The sequence below is a fragment of the Nerophis ophidion genome, linkage group LG19, assembly GCF_033978795.1.
Source record: "Nerophis ophidion isolate RoL-2023_Sa linkage group LG19, RoL_Noph_v1.0, whole genome shotgun sequence".
NCBI classification, from domain to species: Eukaryota; Metazoa; Chordata; class Actinopteri; order Syngnathiformes; family Syngnathidae; genus Nerophis; species Nerophis ophidion.
In genome coordinates, this window is record NC_084629.1 from 41,078,463 (window position 1) to 41,098,848 (window position 20,386).

The 20,386-nt window shown below is 40.0% G+C and overlaps 1 protein-coding gene across 1 annotated transcript in view; it reads left to right on the plus strand.

Moving 5' to 3' along the window:
- Positions 1 to 6,362: 6,362 nt before the first annotated feature.
- The window catches only part of LOC133538403 (acetylcholine receptor subunit alpha), a 42,371-nt gene continuing 28,347 nt past the window's right edge, over positions 6,363 to 20,386 (plus strand). The window contains exons 1-5 of the mRNA XM_061880008.1: positions 6,363 to 6,602; positions 9,574 to 9,716; positions 9,788 to 9,832; positions 13,840 to 13,949; positions 19,047 to 19,242. Of these exons, the coding sequence (XP_061735992.1) occupies positions 6,566 to 6,602; positions 9,574 to 9,716; positions 9,788 to 9,832; positions 13,840 to 13,949; positions 19,047 to 19,242 (531 nt within the window). The 5' untranslated portion in view covers positions 6,363 to 6,565. The remainder of the gene's footprint in view (positions 6,603 to 9,573; positions 9,717 to 9,787; positions 9,833 to 13,839; positions 13,950 to 19,046; positions 19,243 to 20,386) is intronic.

Consider the following 20,386-nt stretch of genomic DNA (forward strand, 5'->3'; position numbering starts at 1 on the left):
CGTAAGTAGCCGCAGCCCACGGTCACAAAACAGTTCCAAGAAAATGTCGGGTCAAGATAAAATCTTCCGGTGTATTACAATACTTCAAATAAACCGACACCTTCATGTCGCTTCCCGCCCTACACAGTGGAGTTTTACAAGCCTTTGTTTGAAAAAATGCAATATTTTTTAGCCAACTTTTGTATTTACGTGGGAATTGCAAACTTCCTGTTGATTTTAGCCGGGGAATGTGAGTGTATGAAATATAGGTCTAATTGAGACCTACATATTGGTTTTCGTTTCATGTTTTTACGATGTTCCTACTGAGTTATAGGCAGTTTTGTCTGTGTTTTCTTCCTAGGAGGCGCTAGAGTGCAATTTTGAGTTTTGTGGTTTATTTTTTTGATTAGATCGCAATTTTTGCCAGTCCTGATGTGAGTGTCAAATTTGGTGAGTTTTGAAGCATGTTAAGGGGGTCCAATTACAGCTCAAAGAGGTGGCGGTATAATAATAAAGAATAATAATCATAATAATAATAATTGGGAAAAAAAAATAATAATAATAAACCTTAGAAATTCAATAGGGTCCTCGGTCCCAAAGGGACATCGGTCCCTAATAACTGAAAAAATGATGACAGAGGTATGTAATTTTCATCATAGGTACACTTCAACTGTGAGAGACAGAATGTGAAAAAAAAAATCCAGGAATTCGAATTGTAGGAATTTTAAAGAATTTATTTGTAAATGATGGTGGAAAATAAGTATTTGGTCACGCATTCAAAGCTCTCACTGATGGAAGGAGGTTTTGGCTCCAAATCTCACGATACATGGCCCCATTCATTCTTTCCTTAACACGGATCAATCGTCCTGTCCCCTTAGCAGAAAAACAGCCCCAAAGCATGATGTTTCCACCCCCATGCTTCACAGTAGGTGTGGTGTTCTTGGGATGCAACTCAGTATTCTTCTTCCTCCAAACAAGACGAGTTGAAATCTAGAACATCTGTGGAATCAAATTGAAATCTTATTTCAAAGTCTTTTGAATTTCTTTTAAAAAATTTGTTCTGGAAAATCTAGAAGAAATAATGATTTGTCTTTGTTAGAAATATAGCTTGGTCCAATTTGTTATATATTCTAAGTGCAGATTGGATTTTAACCCAAAACATGTCATCAAAATTCTAACATTAATCTTAATCTGGAAAAATTACTAGTGATGTTCAGTAGAATTTTGAATTTTAAAGAGTCGAAATGCTTCCCAGACTGCCTCTTGGATCCCGACCTCCTGCTTGGACACGGACCTCGTGAAGCCTCTCTCTCAGCCCCACGGACCTCCCGCTTGTCTCACGGACCTTCCTCTGCTTTGACCCCGCTGTGGATTCAATACTACGGTAAAACACTCAAGTAATTCCCACAGCTAGTTTATACCACACACTCTTGGATATTAGTTCACACTCCATTTCCTTAGTTTGTATTATTATTGTTTTATTATTATATCTATTGTGTGTGTATATATACAATAAAGCATAGAGCTTTACTGCCCCCATGTGGAACTGTGCCGTCACAACTCCCTCCTCTTGTATTCATAACACATTCATTCACTTTCTTCCTTTCATGGATGTAAACTTTACCGCTGCCGGTATTTTTTTCTATACTTTTATTGTAATATTTTCAGAATGTTTCTTCTGTTTTTGGCCAAAGGAAGACAAAGAAAACAATCTGAAGTTGTCTAAAGGGACGGCGTGGCACAGTTGGGAGAGTGGCCTTGCCAGCAACCTGAGGGTTCCTGGTTCGATCCCCACCTTCTACCAACCTAGTCACGTCCCCTGTGTCCTTGAGCAAGACACTTCACCCTTGCTCCTGATGGGTGATGGTTAGGGCCTCGCATGGCAGCTCCCGCCATCAGTGTGTGAAAGTCAGGTTCAAACACCGATGACATCTATTAAACAGACAAGAAGCGAGGAATTAAATAGAGACAGGATTCAAGTTAGCTCATGAGGGGAAACGTCTGAATTGTACTCTTGTACAGTCTGCCACCACGCTCTGACAAGAAAGTTCTACGTCTCCTCTTTTATTTGGACTTTCCCTCATTACACGGCAACAGCTGTTTCCAAGGGGAGATGGGGTCGTAAATAGCTGTTGCACTCGGTCACAAAACAGTTCGAAGAAAAGTTGCCTAGAGCTTGTGTCAGGTCCTGCTTCCTCTCCGCTTTGTAGATCTCGTGTCAAGACAAGATCTTCCCGTGGATCACAGTCGATCAAAGAAACCGACCCCTTCATGTCGTTTCCCATCGTACACAGTGGAATTTACAAGCCTTTTGCTTGATAAGATCAAAGACAGCTTCTGTCTGCTCCCCGGGGAACCCACAGGAACCGAAATATTTGTGATAAGATCTTGGGTTCAAGAGAACATGCTTGTCGTGACGGGGCGGTTGTTGCTGGACACACCACGGACTCTTGGGAGAAGGAGTGCCGCGTTCCTGGCGACCCTTTTCTGTCGAGGACGAGAAGATATCTACCTGTTGGGAATTATGACAACAGGACATCTGCTGATTGGAAGAAGCCTTGCTCTGGTTTGTCCACAAATTGGAAGTTGCTGGCAGTCTTCAAAGTACCCCAAAGCTGCCACAAATGATGGGAGGATGCGGGAAGAACTGCGGACACTCTTGTGCTTTTGGATCTTATTGGACTGTCTGCCCCAGCAGGATGAATTTGAGGACCAGTCAGAGACAATTTAGAGTGAAAAGCAAATTTCATTTTCACTCGCATACAAAACATTTGGACTTAGATTGTTTCCCTGGCTTCGAGACTCTCCCGAAGGACAGTGCGGCGAAGACACAACAAGCTCCCTTCTTGTCTCTCACATGTTGTTGTTGACTTTGGACTAGCGACTGTATGACATCAAGGCTGCGGAACAGAGACATACTGCAGGCTCACACACAGGAGCCCAGTCTAGATTGTATTTTTTTACTCCTCCTCCCCCAGCGTTGACCTTTTTCCCCATCTTTTACGGGGCGCCTTGTGGCAACCCATCAGCGTTCCGGTTCTGTAACCCTGTACTCTGTTCGTTTTGTCTCATCTGAAATGCTCTCACATAAACAACTGAAATCTTTCTCTCACACACACACACTACGGAAACACTCTTATACACACTACTGAAACACTCTTATACAAACTACTGAAACACTCCTTTACACACTACTGAAATACTCTCACATAACTGAAATATTTTCTTCACACACACGACTGAAACACTCTTATACACTCTGCTGAAACACTCTTATACACTTTACTGAAACTCTTATACACACTACTGAAACACTGTAATACACACTACTGAAATACTCTTATACACACTATTGAAACACTCTTATACACACTACTGAAACACTCTTATACACACTACTGAAATGCTCTCACATAAGCCACTGAAAAAAATGTTCTCACACACACACAACTGAAACACTATCATACACACTACTGAAATACTCTCACATAAGCAACTTGATTTTTTTTGTCATATACACACTACTGAAACACTCTTATACACACTACTGAAATACTCTCACATAAACAACTAAAATCTTTCCCTCACACGCACACTCCTGAAACATTCTCATACACACCACTGAAACCCTCTTATACACACAACTGAAACACTCTAGTACACGCTACTGAAACACTCTTATACACACTACTGAAACACTCTTATACACACTACTGAAACACTCTTATACACACTACTGAAATGCTTTCACATAAGTAACCCAAAAAAATGTTCTCACACACACACACCTGAAACACTATTATACACACTACTGAAATACTCTCACATAAGCAACTTAATATTTTTTTGTCATACAGACACTACTGAAACACTGTTTTACACACTACTGAAACACTGTTATACACACTACTGAAATACTCTTATACACACTACTGAAACACTCTTGTACACACTACTGAAATACTCTCACATAAACAACTGAAATCTTTTCCTCACACACACTCCTGAAACATTCTTATACACACCACTGAAACACTCTTATACACACTACTGAAAGGCTCTCACATAAGCAACTGAAAAAAAAATTCTCTCACACACACTACTGAAACACTCCTATACACACTACTGAAATACTCTCACATAAGCAACTCAAGTTTTTTTGTCATACACACACTACTGAAACACTCTCACATAAGCAACTGAAAACTTTTTTTCTCATACACACACACTACAGAAACACTCTTATACACACTACTGAAACACTCTTATACACACTACTGAAATACTCTCACATAAACAACTGAAATCTTTTCCTCACACACACTCCTGAAACATTCTTATACACACTATTGAAACACTCTTATACACACTACTGAAATGCTCTCACATAAGCAACTGAAAAAAAATTTTCTCACACACACACTACTGAAACACTCCTATACACACTACTGAAATACTCTCACATAAGCAACTCAATTTTTTGTGTCATACACACAGTACTGAAATATTCTCACATAAGCACCTCAAGTTTTTTGTCATACACACACTACTGAAACACTCTTATACACACTACTGAAATACTCTCACATAAGCAACTGAAAACTTTTTTTCTCATACACACACACTACAGAAACACTCTTATACACACTACTGAAACACTCTTATACACACTACTGAAATACTCTCACATAAACAACTGAAATATTTTCCTCACACACACTCCTGAAACATTCTTATACACACTACTGAAACACTCTTATACACACTACTGACATGCTCTCACATAAGCAACTGAAAAAAAATGTTCTCACACACACACACTACTGAAACACTCTTATACACACTACTGAAATACTCTCACATAAGCAACTGAAAACTTTTTTTCTCACACACACACTACTGAAATACTCTCTCTTAAACAACTGAAATCTTTTCCTCACACACACTCCTGAAACATTCTTATACACACTACTGAAACACGCTTATACACACTAATGAAATGCTCTCGCATAAGCAACTGAAAAAAATGTTCTCTCACACACACTACTGAAACACTCTTATACACACTACTGAAATACTCTAACATAAGCAACTTAATTTTTTTTTGTCATATACACACTACTGAAATACTCTTATACACACTACTGAAATACTCCCACATAAACAACTGAAATCTTTTTCCTCACACACACTCCTGAAACATTCTTACACACTACTGAAATAAGCTTATACACACTACTGAAATGCTCTCACATAAGCAACTCAATTTTTTTTGTCATACACACACTACTGAAACACTCTTATACACACTACTGAAATACTCTCACATAAGTAACTGAAAAACTTGTTTTCTCATACACACACACTACAGAAACACTCTTATACACACTACTGAAATACTCTTATACACACTACTGAAACACTCTTATACACACTACTGAAATACTCTCACATAAACAACTGAAATCTTTTCCTCACACACACTCCTGAAACACTCTTATACACACTACTGAAATGCTCTCACATAAGCAACTGAAAAAAATGTTCTCACACACACACTTCTGAAACACTCTTATACACACTACTGAAATACTCTCACATAAGTAACTGAAAAACTTGTTTTCTCATACACACACACTACAGAAACACTCTTATACACACTACTGAAATACTCTTATACACACTACTGAAACACTCTTATACACACTACTGAAATACTCTCACATAAACAACTGAAATCTTTTCCTCACACACACTCCTGAAACATTCTTATACACACTACTGAAATGCTCTCACATAAGCAACTGAAAAAAATGTTCTCACACACAGACTACTGAAACACTCTTATACACACTACTGAAATACTCTCACATATGCAACTGAAGACTTTTTTCTCACACACACTACTGAAACACTCTTATACACACTACTGAAACACTCTTAAACCAAGTTTTGTTGTACTTGTGCCATGACAATAAAGACCTATCCTATCCTATCCCAAAAGGGTATCTCTCTGCAGTATACAGTAATGTGAGGATGCCAGGTGGGATACATTGTGGTTATGTTACACTCTGCATGACTATTATTCTTGTTCTTGTGATATAACTTGAGTCGTATCCAAGTAGATTTGACCATCATGTTGTCGGTGAGGGAGTATGGATGACACAGAAGGAAGCTTAGAAGAGTCAAATTGAGATCTTCAGCACTTAGACGATTAATAATAATAATAATAATCTTGCTGATGAAAGGGCAACAAACCCCCAGGAGTGTAGTGAGTGTTCAGTGCAGGCAACTTTGAAGTTGTGTGGCGGCACTGAAGTTGAGAGCGGTGTATTTTTGTGCAGGATTACTGCGGCATGTTGATCTTATAAGGCGTGACACAGAATGTGTGCCTCTCCAGTGACCAGCGTCCGCCGCCATGCTCTGACATCCGCTGTGGGACCACGGCAACAAAACTGACCGAGTACTGACCGTGTTCTCCCGCGGCTCACTGGAGGAATGTTTTAGGCGGGTGGAACCTTTGCAACCCTCCAGTGGTCAAGGAGCCGGATCTGACTTTTTAGGCGGACTTGATTGGTTGTCAACAATGTTGTCTCTCACTTTTCACCTGGCCGTCCTGATAGGTAAGAACACGGTGCATTGTGGGAAATCATGTTTGGCACTTTTTTTTAATATTGGGAACTGTCGGAGACCTGACTCGTAGTGGAACTAATGAAGGTGTTTTGGTGTCCAAGGTGCTGCTATTTTTGTCCTGTACATGGCTTGATTTTTATTGGCATGTTTTAAAAATGTAACGATTTGTTTATAATACCATATTTTATTAGAAACACTAATAACTACAGTGCATCTTGAAAGTAAATGGGTTATACTTGTATAGCGCTTTTTTACCTTTTAAGGTACTCAAAGAGCTTTGAGACTATTTCCACATTCACCCATTCACACACACATTCACACACTGCAAGGCCCTAATCACCGCCCATCAGGAGCAAGGGTGAAGTGTCTTGCTCAAGGACACAGCGGACGTGACTCGGATGGTAGGAGGTGGGGATTGAGCCAGGAACCCTCAGGTTGCTGGCACAGTCACTCTCCCAACCGCGCCACGCCGTATTCAGTGCATCACTTTTTTTTCCACATTTTATTATGTTACAGCCTTATCCAAAATTGAATAAATTTTTGTCCTCAAAATTCGACACACAATACCCCATAGTTGTCAATACTTGTACTATGAGGTGGTTGTTTTCCCCAGATGCAAGTGAACTTGGACCGGAGATGGCATGAAGGTAAAGACATCTTTTATTTTAACACTATAACCGCACAAAAAAAGGCAAACAAAAGGCGCGCACAATGGCGGTACAAAAACTTGGCTGTGAAAACAAAACTCGCACTAAGGCAAAACTATGAACATAAAACAAAAACTTGCACTGTGGCATAAATAATGAGAACACTTACTTGGAACGGCATGGATTACAAGGTGCGTAGCAGGTGATGTTGCAAGAATGAACAACAGAAACAGACAGGCTTAAATAATACTGTGGTGATTAGTGAAAACAGGTGTGAGACATGAGGAAAAACTAAAGGGTAGTCATGGTGACAAAACAAACCAGGAAGTGCAAAAACAGGAACTGAGTGGCCAAAAAACCAAGAACATGCCTAAAACAAAACATGATCACATAGACATGACAATAGTAACTATTTGAATATGTTTTTGTTTTTTTTAAGCAAATGTATTAAAACTAAAAAAATCATATGCACTTTGCTCAATATTTTGTTGATGCACCTTTTGGCAGCAATTTCAACCTCAAGTTTTTTTTTTTTTTTAATATGATGCCAAAAACTCAGCACACCCATCTTTTGGGCAGTTTCGCTCATTGCTCTTTGCAGCACCTCTCAAACGCCTCCAGGATGTCTCTGCACATTGCAGCATTCATCTTAGTCCGGTCAGGAAGGTGATCAAGACCATGGTCACTTAGTCAGAGCTACAGCATTCCTCTGTGGAGATAGGAGAACCTTCCAGAAGAACAACCATGTCTGCAGCAGACCACCACAGGAAGTCCTTCCTAGCGACATCCATCAGACTGTATAATGCATATGTTCCTTTTGACTGTACATGTACTGTAAATTTATAATGTATTTATATATTATTTACATGTGAATAATGCTGTATAATAGACTGTATTTATGTTATTCACATGTGAATAATGCTGTATAATAGACTGTATTTACATGTGAATAATGCTGCATAATAGACTATATTATTCACATGTGAATAATGCTGTATAATAGACTGTATTTATATTATTCACATGTAAATGACTGTATCATAGACTGTATTTATATTATTTACATGTGATTAATGCTGCATAATATACTATATTATTCACTTGTGAATAATGCTGTATAGTAGACTGTATTTATATCATTCACATGAATAATGCTGTTTAATAGACTGTATTTGTTATTCATGTGTGAATAATGCTGTATCATAGACTGTATTTATATTTTTCACATGTGAATAATTCTGTATAGTAGACTGTATTTATGTTATTCACATGTGAATAATGCTGTATAGTAGACTGTATTTATGTTATTTTCATGTGAATAATGTTGTATAATAGACTGTATTTATATCATTCACATGTGAATAATGCTGTATAATAGACTATATTTATATTTTTCAAATGTGAATAATGCTGTATAATAGACTGTATTTATGTTATTCACATGTGAATAATGTTGTATAATAGACTATTTCTATCATTCACACGTGAATAATGCTGTATAATAGACTGTATTTATGTTATTCACATGTGAATAATGCTGTATAATAGACTGTATTTATATTATTCACATGTGAATAATCCTGTATAGAAGACTTTATTTATATTATTCACATGTGAATAATGCTGTATAATGGACAGTATTTATATTATTCACATGTAAAAAATACCTGAGTGTTTATTGTCTATTGTGAGCGAACTGTGGTGCTGAATTTCCCCCAGGCATCAATAAAGTACTTTCTATTCTATTCTATGAGACCTTTATGGTACGGTGACCAGACGGAGGCCATTTCTTAGTCAAAAGTTGACCAAAATGAACCTGAAAGACTCAGAACACGAGAAACAAAATTCTCTGCTCTGACGAGACAAAGATTGAACTCGTTGGCGTGAATGCCAGGCATCATGTTTGAAGCAAACCGGGCACTGCTCATCACCAGGCCAATACCATCCCTTCAGTGAAGCATATTGGTGCCGGCATCATGATGCGGGGTTGTTTTCAGGAACTAGAAGACTCGTCGGGATGGAGGGAAAAATGAATGCAGAATTTTTTATTTAAGCCTTTACACATCGTCATCATGGGGTATTGTGTGTAGAATTTTGAGGACAAAAATTAATTTATTCCATTTTGGAATGCTTGAAATTGAAAACTCATCAAATTTGACCTTGCCTGACCCTCACAACACCTGTCAGGTCTATTTCCATCACATTCCTCAGGCAACACAATCACTTTACGACACAATTGCAGAGGCGTAGGACGCAGTTAAAAATGGCCGCTGCTAATCCCTCGCTCATTATGTGCTCTCTTGGGTCCACAAAGCTGCCGCCTGGGCTTCCAGCGATGAGACCCGCCTGGTCAAAAGCCTCTTCACCGGCTACAATAAGGTGGTGCGGCCCGTCAATCACTTCAGCGACCCGGTGGTGGTGACGGTGGGCCTGCAGCTCATCCAGCTGATCAGCGTGGTGAGTTTTTCCTTGCAGAAAGTGTCTGGCGGGATGTCACCTCTCAGCTGCCGTCCATCATGTCTTCACAGGACGAAGTCAACCAGATTGTCAACAGCAACGTGCGCCTCAAACAGGTCGGAGAACTTCATTTAAGGCTTTTATTTTAGGTTGAAAAATCACTGTGCTGAGGTGGCGACTTGTCCAGGGTGTACACTGCCTTCTGCCCGATTGTAGCTGAGATAGGCACCAGCCCACCCCGCGACCCCTAAGGGAATAAGCGGTACAAAATGGATGGATGGAGGTTGAAAAATCACACAATGCTTGACCCCCTATTTTTGCACAAAATGTGGGCGTGGTTTACATATGCAAATATACTTGATTGGCCTATGGCATGGGTGTCAAACTCTGGCCCGCCGTACAATTTCATTTGGCCCTTGAGGCAATATCAAATTAACAATACAGCTGGCCCGCCGGTACTATAAAGGCAGGGCCTTTAGTGTTGTCTACAATATGTTGTCACGTCCCCTTTTCCTCCATACAAACAGCGTGCCGGCCAAGTCACATGATATATGCAACTTGTACACACACCTAAGTGAATGCAAGGCATACTTGCTCAACAGCCATACAGGTCAGACTGAGGGTGGCCGTATAAACAACTTTAACACTGTTACAAATATGCGCCACACTGTGAACCCACACCATACAAGAATGACTAACACATTTCAGGAGAACATCCGCACCGTAAAACAACATAAACACATCAGAACGAATACCCAAAACCCCTGGCAGCACTGACTACCACCCAAACCCGCCCCCCACTACCAACCCCACCCATCTCATTATTATTTTATTGTAAGATTTATTAGCCTGTGGAAAAATGTAATGTTATTTACCTCAGAAGGCTGCAAATAGAAAAGAGGCATTAAATGTTTTATTGACATTGTATTTATTTGACCTTTTTTTTTTGTTTGTTTTTTGAATGTTGATTTTGCACTATTAAGTTATACAATTATTGATTGTTCAATATTCATTGTTCAAGCAAATCAGTGTAGCAAACTGAGCAATAATTAACAATTTATTCATGCACTTTCTCTTGTTACTTCAAGGCTTGAATGTTTGATTCATTCATTATTGTTATTTTATTTTCAAATTTATCATTAGCCTGAGGACAAAGTTTATTTTGATATTTACCTCAGAAGGCTGCAAATAGAAAAGAGGCACTCAATTTTTTATTTAAATTTTATTTGATGTTCCATTGATATTTTTTTATTATTATTATTATTATTTGAAACTGGATTTTGCATGTCACTATAAAGTTATATAAGCCTTGCTTGTTCAATATTCAATGCAAAACTTGTTTGGGTCTCTATCAAAAGGTTAATTTGTTCAACCTTGGCCCGCGGCTTTGTTCAGTTTTAAATTTTGGCCCACTCTGTATTTGAGTTTGACACCCCTGCCCTATGGGGAACAGGAAGGGGTCGGAAAAAATAATTAGCTGCCATTGTGATGTGCACTCATCTTTTCTAATCACCCGAAGTCTTCAACTACCGTATGTCCTTGAATTGCCGCCGGGTATATAGTATGTGCCTGCCTAGAATTACTGCCGGGTCAAACTCGTTTCACCAAATAATTAGCATACGCCTAGAATTTCCGCCGGGTCAAACTCGTCACGTCACGAGTGACACTTCCCCTGTCATCATTTTCAAAATGGTGGAGGCTGATTTCAATCATTTGAAATCGCATAAAGGGAAGAAGATTAAGAGCTATTCAGTAGGATTTAAGGTCCAAGCTATCGAATATGCTAAAAAGAACAGTAAGCAGCTATGTTTTATTAATATACCGTAGCTGCGTGTGTCAAATATGAGTCATTAAATGACTCCCGCCTCCTGGTGGTAGAGGGTGCTAGTGATCCTTCTTGCGACTACTCGGCTGCAGAAGAAGTGACAACAAGCAGCAAGATTGAGCAGCGAACGTTTATTTTTTCCTCTCGCTTGCACTTTTAACATGGAGGATTACATATCTAAAATAAAACAGTTTTCTAAACTGGACTTTCAATCGAAGCAGGAGGTAATAAAGGAAGATCTCCATCGAGACAGAGAGACTTTAAAACTGAAGAAAGATAAGGAAGACTTCTATAAACAAGTTATCGATGCTTTTGATCAGAAGGAGCTGCGCATGGACTTCATTTATAAGTAAAGGTAAGACCATAATAACGTTTTTTTTAAATTAAATGTGCTTTTCATGATGGTATCCTTACATCACACTCAATTTTTTACTGCATGCCTTTGGTAAGTGCTGGAGTGAGAAGAGGTTTTAAATTAATTAGCGCTCCGGCGGCAATTCAAGGAAATACGGTATACTAAATCTTTACATGCTTGGAATCTGCATCATATACTAATTACTATGCTCATCTAATTACTTACTATGGTAATATAATTAGTTACTGTGCAACTGTGTGTATATATATATATATATATATATATATATATATACATATATATATATTATAGCCTTTTTCTTTGCAAAATTCTAAAAATAAGTTGGAGAGTGGAATATTTGAGGTTGGTAATTAGAGACTTGAATTCATGACAAAATTAATTTTGATACAGTAGACACAACATTTTATTTTTACAGTGCCTGCTGAACTACAATGAGAGAATTTGGTTGAGTTTATCGAGTTAACACAAGTTTTTTTATACAAATCTTCCATTTAATATATGTAGCTGCTAAAGATCATTTCCATTGTATTTCAGCTGTTTAATGGCAGTGTAACTCATTTACGCTCGTCAAAGCTCCGACAATAATGGTCAGGGTTTTCTGCCACCATCTGGTGGTTACTGGGCACAATTACACTAAAACATTTTCTTGTTTTTCAATAAGCAAGAATGACTTTTATTTGGTTTTGTCATGTCTGTGTGATCATGTTTTGTTTTAGTCATGTTCGATTTTGGTTTTGGACTCTTTGTGCACTTTTGTTTGTTTTGTCGCCATGGCAACCCATTAGTTCTCACCTTGTCCCCATGTCACGCACCTGTTTACACTAATCCCCACAGTATTATTTAAGCCACAGTTGCAAGGTAGTCAGCCTGCAACATCACCATCCATGCCAATGATCCATGCCCCTTGTCTCTTTCTAAGTAAGTTTTTTGTTATTCATGCCATTGTGCAAGTGTTTTGTTTTATGTTCATAGTTTTGCCTTTGCGATAGTTTTGTTTCATAGCTGAGTTTTGTACCTCTGCTGAGAGCGCTTTTCGTTTGTTCCTGTTTTGTGTTAAGATTAAATAATGTTCGTACCTTCGATCGTTGTCCGATCCAGTTGCTTTGCACCTTGGTAAAACAATTCATGCCCAAGTCCTAGTCTTGACAGGTTTTCATGGAGAAAGTGTTACGATCCCCTGCCCGGATCGTTTGTTATTTGGACTTTTTGAGTTTGTTTGTGCACTTCCGTTACCATGGTTTCTGATTTGTCCCACCTGCTCTAGTTTTAAACGCACCGGTGTCTTGATTATTGCGTCAGTATTAAAGCCTGCCTTTTTCATTTACTCATCCTCGTCTGGTAAGTTTTTCTACACGCAATCGATGACTTCGTGGACTCCCCTCTATGGTAACATTCTGTTTTGGACTCGCTAGTTTTCTCGTATAGCTCGCTGTTTTCCTAGCTCACATGCTAGCTCCTTGTTTTGCCAGTTGTGCCTCGAGCGAGTGTTCTGTTTTGTTTCCCTAGCTCACATGCTAGTAGCTCCTTGTTTGCCTTTTCTGCCTTAGCACCAGTGTTTTTGATCCTAGTCAGTTTTGAGTTTGAATAAATCATAATTTCTTACCTGTACGCTGTGTCTGAGCCCGATCTGCATCTTGAAAGAAGCGCCACTCGCATCACGATGCAGCGAAGTCGTCACAGAAAGCATAGAAATATACGAGGAATACAGTTGTAGTGGGAGTCATTAGTCAATCAAACACAACGCAATATTTTCAAAATGTGGAGAAATTCCAGACCGCTAACCTTCAAGCTGAACAATCACGTGACATGAGAAACATGTAATACCTGTTTTGGCCCTTAGGGGTGCGCAATAATAGTGAACATTATTGTTTTCTTCCTTTTTTTTCTTGAGTTCCCGTGTAAAGTTGTGCTTGTTTCCCCAGCAATGGAAAGACGTGAACTTGCAGTGGAACCCTGAGGACTATGGCGGCATCAGAAAGATCAGAATTCCCTCCACTGACATTTGGCGCCCAGACCTGGTGCTCTACAACAAGTACGCTTGCTTTTCATTCTCTCTTTCATGTCCCCGTTTGAGTCTCTTTTTTCCTTGTCATTTTCACGCCTTCCCGTGGATGTGTGAGAGCTCACATTTCATCATGCTAGAAATAGCCTGTGCAGAAGAGACACCACACACCTGTGAGGGGCTGTTAGGGACATTATTCAGAAGTACCTCTTATATACATTACTGAAATGCTCTCACATAAACAACTGAAATGTTTTTCTCTCACTCACACCACTGAAACATTCTTATACACACTACTGAAACACTTTTACACACTACTGAAACACTTATACACACTACTGAAACACTTATACACACTACTGAAACCCTCTTATACACACTACTGAAACACTTTTACACACTACTGAAACACTTATACACACTACTGAAACCCTCTTATACACACTACTGAAATGCCCTCACATAAACAACTGAAATATTTTTCTCTCACATACACTACTAAAACACTCTTATACACACTACTGAAACACTCTTATACACACTACTGAAATGCCCTCACATAAACAACTGAAATATTTTTCTCTCACATACACTACTAAAACACTCTTATGCACACTACTGAAACACTCCTATACACACTACTGAAACACTCTTATACACACTACTGAAACTCTCTTAAACACACTACTGAAACACTCTTAAACACACGACTGAAACACTCCTATACACACTACTGAAACACTCCTATACACACTACTGAAACACTCTTATACACACTACTGATACACTCTCACACACTTCTGAAACACTCTTATACACACTACTGAAACACTCCTATACACACTACTGAAACACTCTTATACACACTACTGAAACTCTCTAATACACACTACTGAAACACCCTCACACACACTTCTGAAACACTCTTATACCCGCTATACAAGTACAACCCATTTACCATTTACTACTGAAACACTCTTATACACACTACAGAAACACTCTTATACACACTACTGAAACATTCTTAAACACACTACTGAAACAATGTTATACAGATTACTGAAATGCTCTCACATAAACAACTGAAATATTTTTCTCTCACACACGCTACTGAAACACTCTTATACACACTACTGAAAGACTTTTAAACACAATACTGAAACACTCCTATACACACTACTGAAACACTCTTATACACACAACTGAAACACTCTTACACACACTACTGAAACACTCTTAAACACACTACTGAAACACTCTTATACACATTACTGAAATGCTCTCACATGAACAACTGAAATGTTTTTCTCTCACTCACACAACTGAAACACTATTATACTCACTACTGAAACACTATTATACACACTACTGAAATACTCTTATACACACTACTGAAATGCTCTCACATAAACAACTGAAATGTTTTTCTCACACACACTACTAAAACACTCTTATACACACTACTGAAACACTCTTATACACACTACTGAAACACTCCTATACACACTACTGAAACACTCTTATACACACTACTGAAACACTCTTATACACATTACTGAAATGCTCTCACATAAACTACTGAAATGTTTTTCTCAAACACACACTACTGAAACACTCCTATACACATTACTGAAATGCTCTCACATAAACAACTGAAATGTTTTTCTTTCACACACACACTACTGAAACACTCTTATACACACTACTGAAACACTCTTATACACACTACTGAAACACTCCTATACACATTACTGAAATGCTCTCACATAAACAACTGAAATGTTTTTCTTTCACACACACTACTGAAACACTCTTACACACACTACTGAAACACTCTTGTACACACTACTGAAATGCTCTCACATAAACTACTGAAATGTTTTTCTCACACACACTACTGAAACACTCTTATACACACTACTGAAACACTCTCACACACACTTCCGAAACACTCTTATACACACTACTGAAACACTCTTATACACACTACTGAAACACTCTTATGCACACTACTGAAATGCTCACACATATACAGCTGAAATCTTTTAAGTCATTTTACCTTTCAGATCGAGTGCCTGAAAAGGAGCAAAACACATGGCAACCCTATTTTCACGCCTTCCCCTGCATGTGTGAGAGCTCGGATTTCATCATGCTAGAAATAGACTGTGCAGAAGAGACACCCCACACCCCTCACGCCCCCTTCTAACACACACAAATATCTGGAATGTCAAGTCTAACACCCGGCAAAGTTTTACCCTGGCAACGCCACGACCATTGTTCCTCCCTCGGGCTCATGGTGTCATCTTGCAATCACCTTAAAAAATGCGCGTTTATTGTTTATTGTTTATTGAGGATCCCCATTAGCCGACGCACAAACGCCAGGCTAGTCTTCCTGGGGTCCTTTTCAAAAGTTCAAAGTAAAATAATAATAAATATAAAGATCTAGTTACAAAACATACACAAATACAATTACAAATAAAATGAAGGAAAATAAAAAGAAAATTCACAAAGTAATAAAAATGAAATACTACACAGATACAGTTACAGAACATACACAAATCCACTTATAATAAAAGAAAAGGAAAAGAGGAAGAAAAAAGTTCTCAAACTAATAACATGAACGACTGAAATGTTTTTCTCTCACTCACACACACTACTGAAACACTCTTATACACACTACTGAAACACTCTCACACACTTCTAAAACACTCTTATACACACTACTGAAACACTCTCACACACACTTCTAAAACACTCTTATACACACTACTGAAACACTCTCCCACACACTTCTGAAACACTCTTATACACACTACTGAAACACTCTCACACACTTCTAAAACACTCTTATACACACTACTGAAACACTCTCACACACACTTCTAAAACACTTATACACACTACTGAAACACTCTCACACACACTTCTGAAACACTCTTATACACACTACTGAAACACTCTCACACACACTTCTAAAACACTCTTATACAGGTGACTTTAACATCTTTCTTAAATGCTTTTTACTGGGAATAGTCCTTATGTTGTGGATAATAGAAGTCTAGTTGATTTTGCGAAAAAAAAATGGTTTTGATATGAATAAGTTATCATTAAATGGTAAGAAAACTAAACTTATGGTGTCTAGTGGTGCAAGGACAAATTGTGAAGCAAAATAAAATCAAGTGGAAATTGATAGAGTATTTGAAACAAAATTTTAGGGAAAAATAATTGATCATAAATTATGTTGGAAACCACATGATTTGATTAACGTGGACCCCGACTTAAACGAGTTGAAAAACTTATTGGGGTGTTACCTTTTAGTGGTCAATTGTACGGAATATGTACTGAACTTTGCAATCTACTAATAAAAGTTTCAATCAATCAATTCAAAAGCAAATTGAATATATAAAGGAAAAAATATCCAAATCCATTGCTATTCTGTATAAAGTAAGACACATGCTAAATAAGTCATGTCTGCATTTGGTGTTTTATTCTTGTCATGTTCTGTGGTCACGTTTTGTTTAGTTTGTTTAGTTGGTTTCTGGACTCTTTGTGCACTCCTGTTTGTTTTGTCACCATGACCACCAATTAGTTCACCTGATTCATTTGTACTCAAGCACCTGATTTGTTTAGGACTCACGCACCCGTGTTAATCATGTCACCCTCATTTAAGCCTGTAGTTGCCAGGTAGTAAACCACCACCAAAGACATGCACCTGGGGATAGGCCCCTCCCACCTCCAAAAACATGCACCTGGAGATAGGCCCCTCCCACCTCCAAAAACATGCACCTGGAGATAGGCCCCTCCCACCTCCAAAGACATGCACCTGGGGATAGGCCCCTCCCACCTCCAAAGACATGCACCTGGGGGTGGCCCCTCCCACCTCCAAAAACATGCACCTGGGGATAGGCCCCTCCCACCTCCAAAAACATGCACCTGGGGATAGGCCCCTCCCACCTCCAAAGACATGCACCTGGGGATAGGCCCCTCCCACCTACAAAGACATGCACCTGGGGATAGGCCCCTCCCACCTCCAAAGACATGCACCTGGGGATAGGCCCCTCCCACCTCCAAAGACATGCACCTGGGGATAGGCCCCTCCCACCTCCAAAGACATGCACCTGGGGATAGGCTCCTCCCACCTCCAAAGACATGCATCTGGGGATAGGCCCCTCCCACCTCCAAAAACATGCACCTGGGGATAGGCCCCTCCCACCTCCAAAGACATGCATCTGGGGATAGGCCCCTCCCACCACCAAAGACATGCACCTGGGGATAGGCCCCTCCCACCTCCAAAGACATGCATCTGGGGATAGGCCCCTCCCACCACCAAAGACATGCATCTGGGGATAGGCCCCTCCCACCACCAAAGACATGCATCTGGGGATAGGCCCCTCCCACCACCAAAGACATGCACCTGGGGATAGGCCCCTTCCATCCCCAAAGACATCCACCTGGGGATAGGCCCCTCCCACCTCCAAAGACATGCACCTGGGGATAGGCCCCTCCCACCTCCAAAGAGTTGATTGGCAACACTAAATGGTCCCTAGTGTGTGAATGTTGTCTGTCTATCTGTGTTGGCCCTGTGATGAGGGGCCGACTTGTCCAGGGTGTACCCCGCCTTTCGCCCCAATGCAAATGAGATAGGCTCCAGCACCCTCCACGACCCCAAAAGGGACAAACGGTAGAAGATGGATGATTGATATATTTGGACCACGGCAGTTTATTACTAAGTCCATCCATCCATCTTCTTCCGCTTATCTGAGGTCGGGTCGCGGGGGCAGCAGCCTAAGCAGGGAAGCCCAGACTTCCCTCGCCCCAGCCACTTAGTCCAGCTCTTCCCGGGGGATCCTGAGGCGTTTCTAAGCCAGCCCGGGAGACATAGTCCTCCCAACGTGTCCTGGGTCTTACTAAGTGTAACGCCCAAAAGTCTTACTTTATCCTCTTGTTTATTAATTGATTATCCTGAAATACTGTAAATTAAGTATAGTATTATTTGCCAGACTATGTCGTGAACCAAAGACACTACTTTTTGTTGTTAAACTGTTTAAAAGCAACCTCTTACTTCCAACCAAGTGAGTCACCTCTAAGTCTGTTGACGGCAGCTGTGTGTGGTTCTGGTGCCCACAGCGCCGACGGGGACTTTGCCATCGTGCACGAGACCAAAGTGCTGCTGGAGCACACGGGGCTCATCACGTGGAACCCTCCTGCCATCTTCAAGAGCTACTGCGAGATCATCGTGCTGCACTTCCCCTTCGACCTGCAGAACTGCAGCATGAAACTTGGCACCTGGACCTACGACGGGAACCTGGTCGTCGTCAATCCGGTAATTGCAGTCCGCATTTTCTCATTTGACGCCCCGATAAGTACAAACCCCGTTTACATATGAGTTGGGAAATGGTGTTAGATGTAAATATAAACAGAATACAATGATTTGCAAATCCTTTTCAAGCCATATTCAGTTGAATATGCTACAAAAACAACATATTTGATGTTGTTTTTTTGTGCAAATAATCAATTAGAATTTCATGGCTGCAACACGTGCCAAAGTAGTTGGGAAAGGGCATGTTCACCACTGTGTTACATCACCTTTTCTTTTAACAACACTCAATAAACGTTTGGGAACTGAGGAAACTATTTGTTGAAGCATTGAAAGTGGGATTCTTTCCCATTCTTGTTTTATGTAGAGCTTCAGTCCTTCAACAGTCCGGGGTCTCCGCTGTCCTATTTTACGCTTCACACATTTTCCATGGGAGACAGGTCTGGACTGCAGGCGGGCCAGGAAAGTACCCGCACTCTTTTTGTGCGAAGCCACGCTGTTGTTACACATGGCTTGGCATTGTCTTGCTGAAATAAGCAGGGGCGTCCATGAAAAAGACGGCACTTAGATGGCAGCATATGTTGTTCCAAAACCTGTATGTACCTTTCAGCATTAATGGTGCCTTCACAGATGTGTAAGTTACCCATGCCTTGGGCACTAATGCACCCCCATACCATCACACATGCTGGCTTTTGAACTTTGCGTTGATACCAGTCTGGATGGTTCGCTTCCCCTTTGGTCCGGATGACACAATGTCGAATATTTCCAAAAACAATTTGAAATGTGGACTCGTCAGACCACAGAACACTTTTCCACTCTGCATCAGTCCATCTTAGATGATCTCGGGCCCAGAGAAGCCGGCGGCGTTTCTGGATGTTGTTGATAAATGGCTTTCGTTTTGCATAACAGAGCTTTAACTTGCACTTACAGAAGTAGTAATGAACTGTATTTAGTGACAGTGGTTTTCCTAAGTGTTCCTGAGCCCATGTGGTGATATCCTTTAGATGTCAGTTTTTGATACAGTGCCGTCTAAAGGGATAGAAGGTCTTGGTCATTCAATGTTGGTTTCCGGCCATGCCGCTTACGTGGAGGGATTTCTCCAGATTCTCTGAACCTTTTGATGATATTATGGAGCGTAGATGTTGAAATC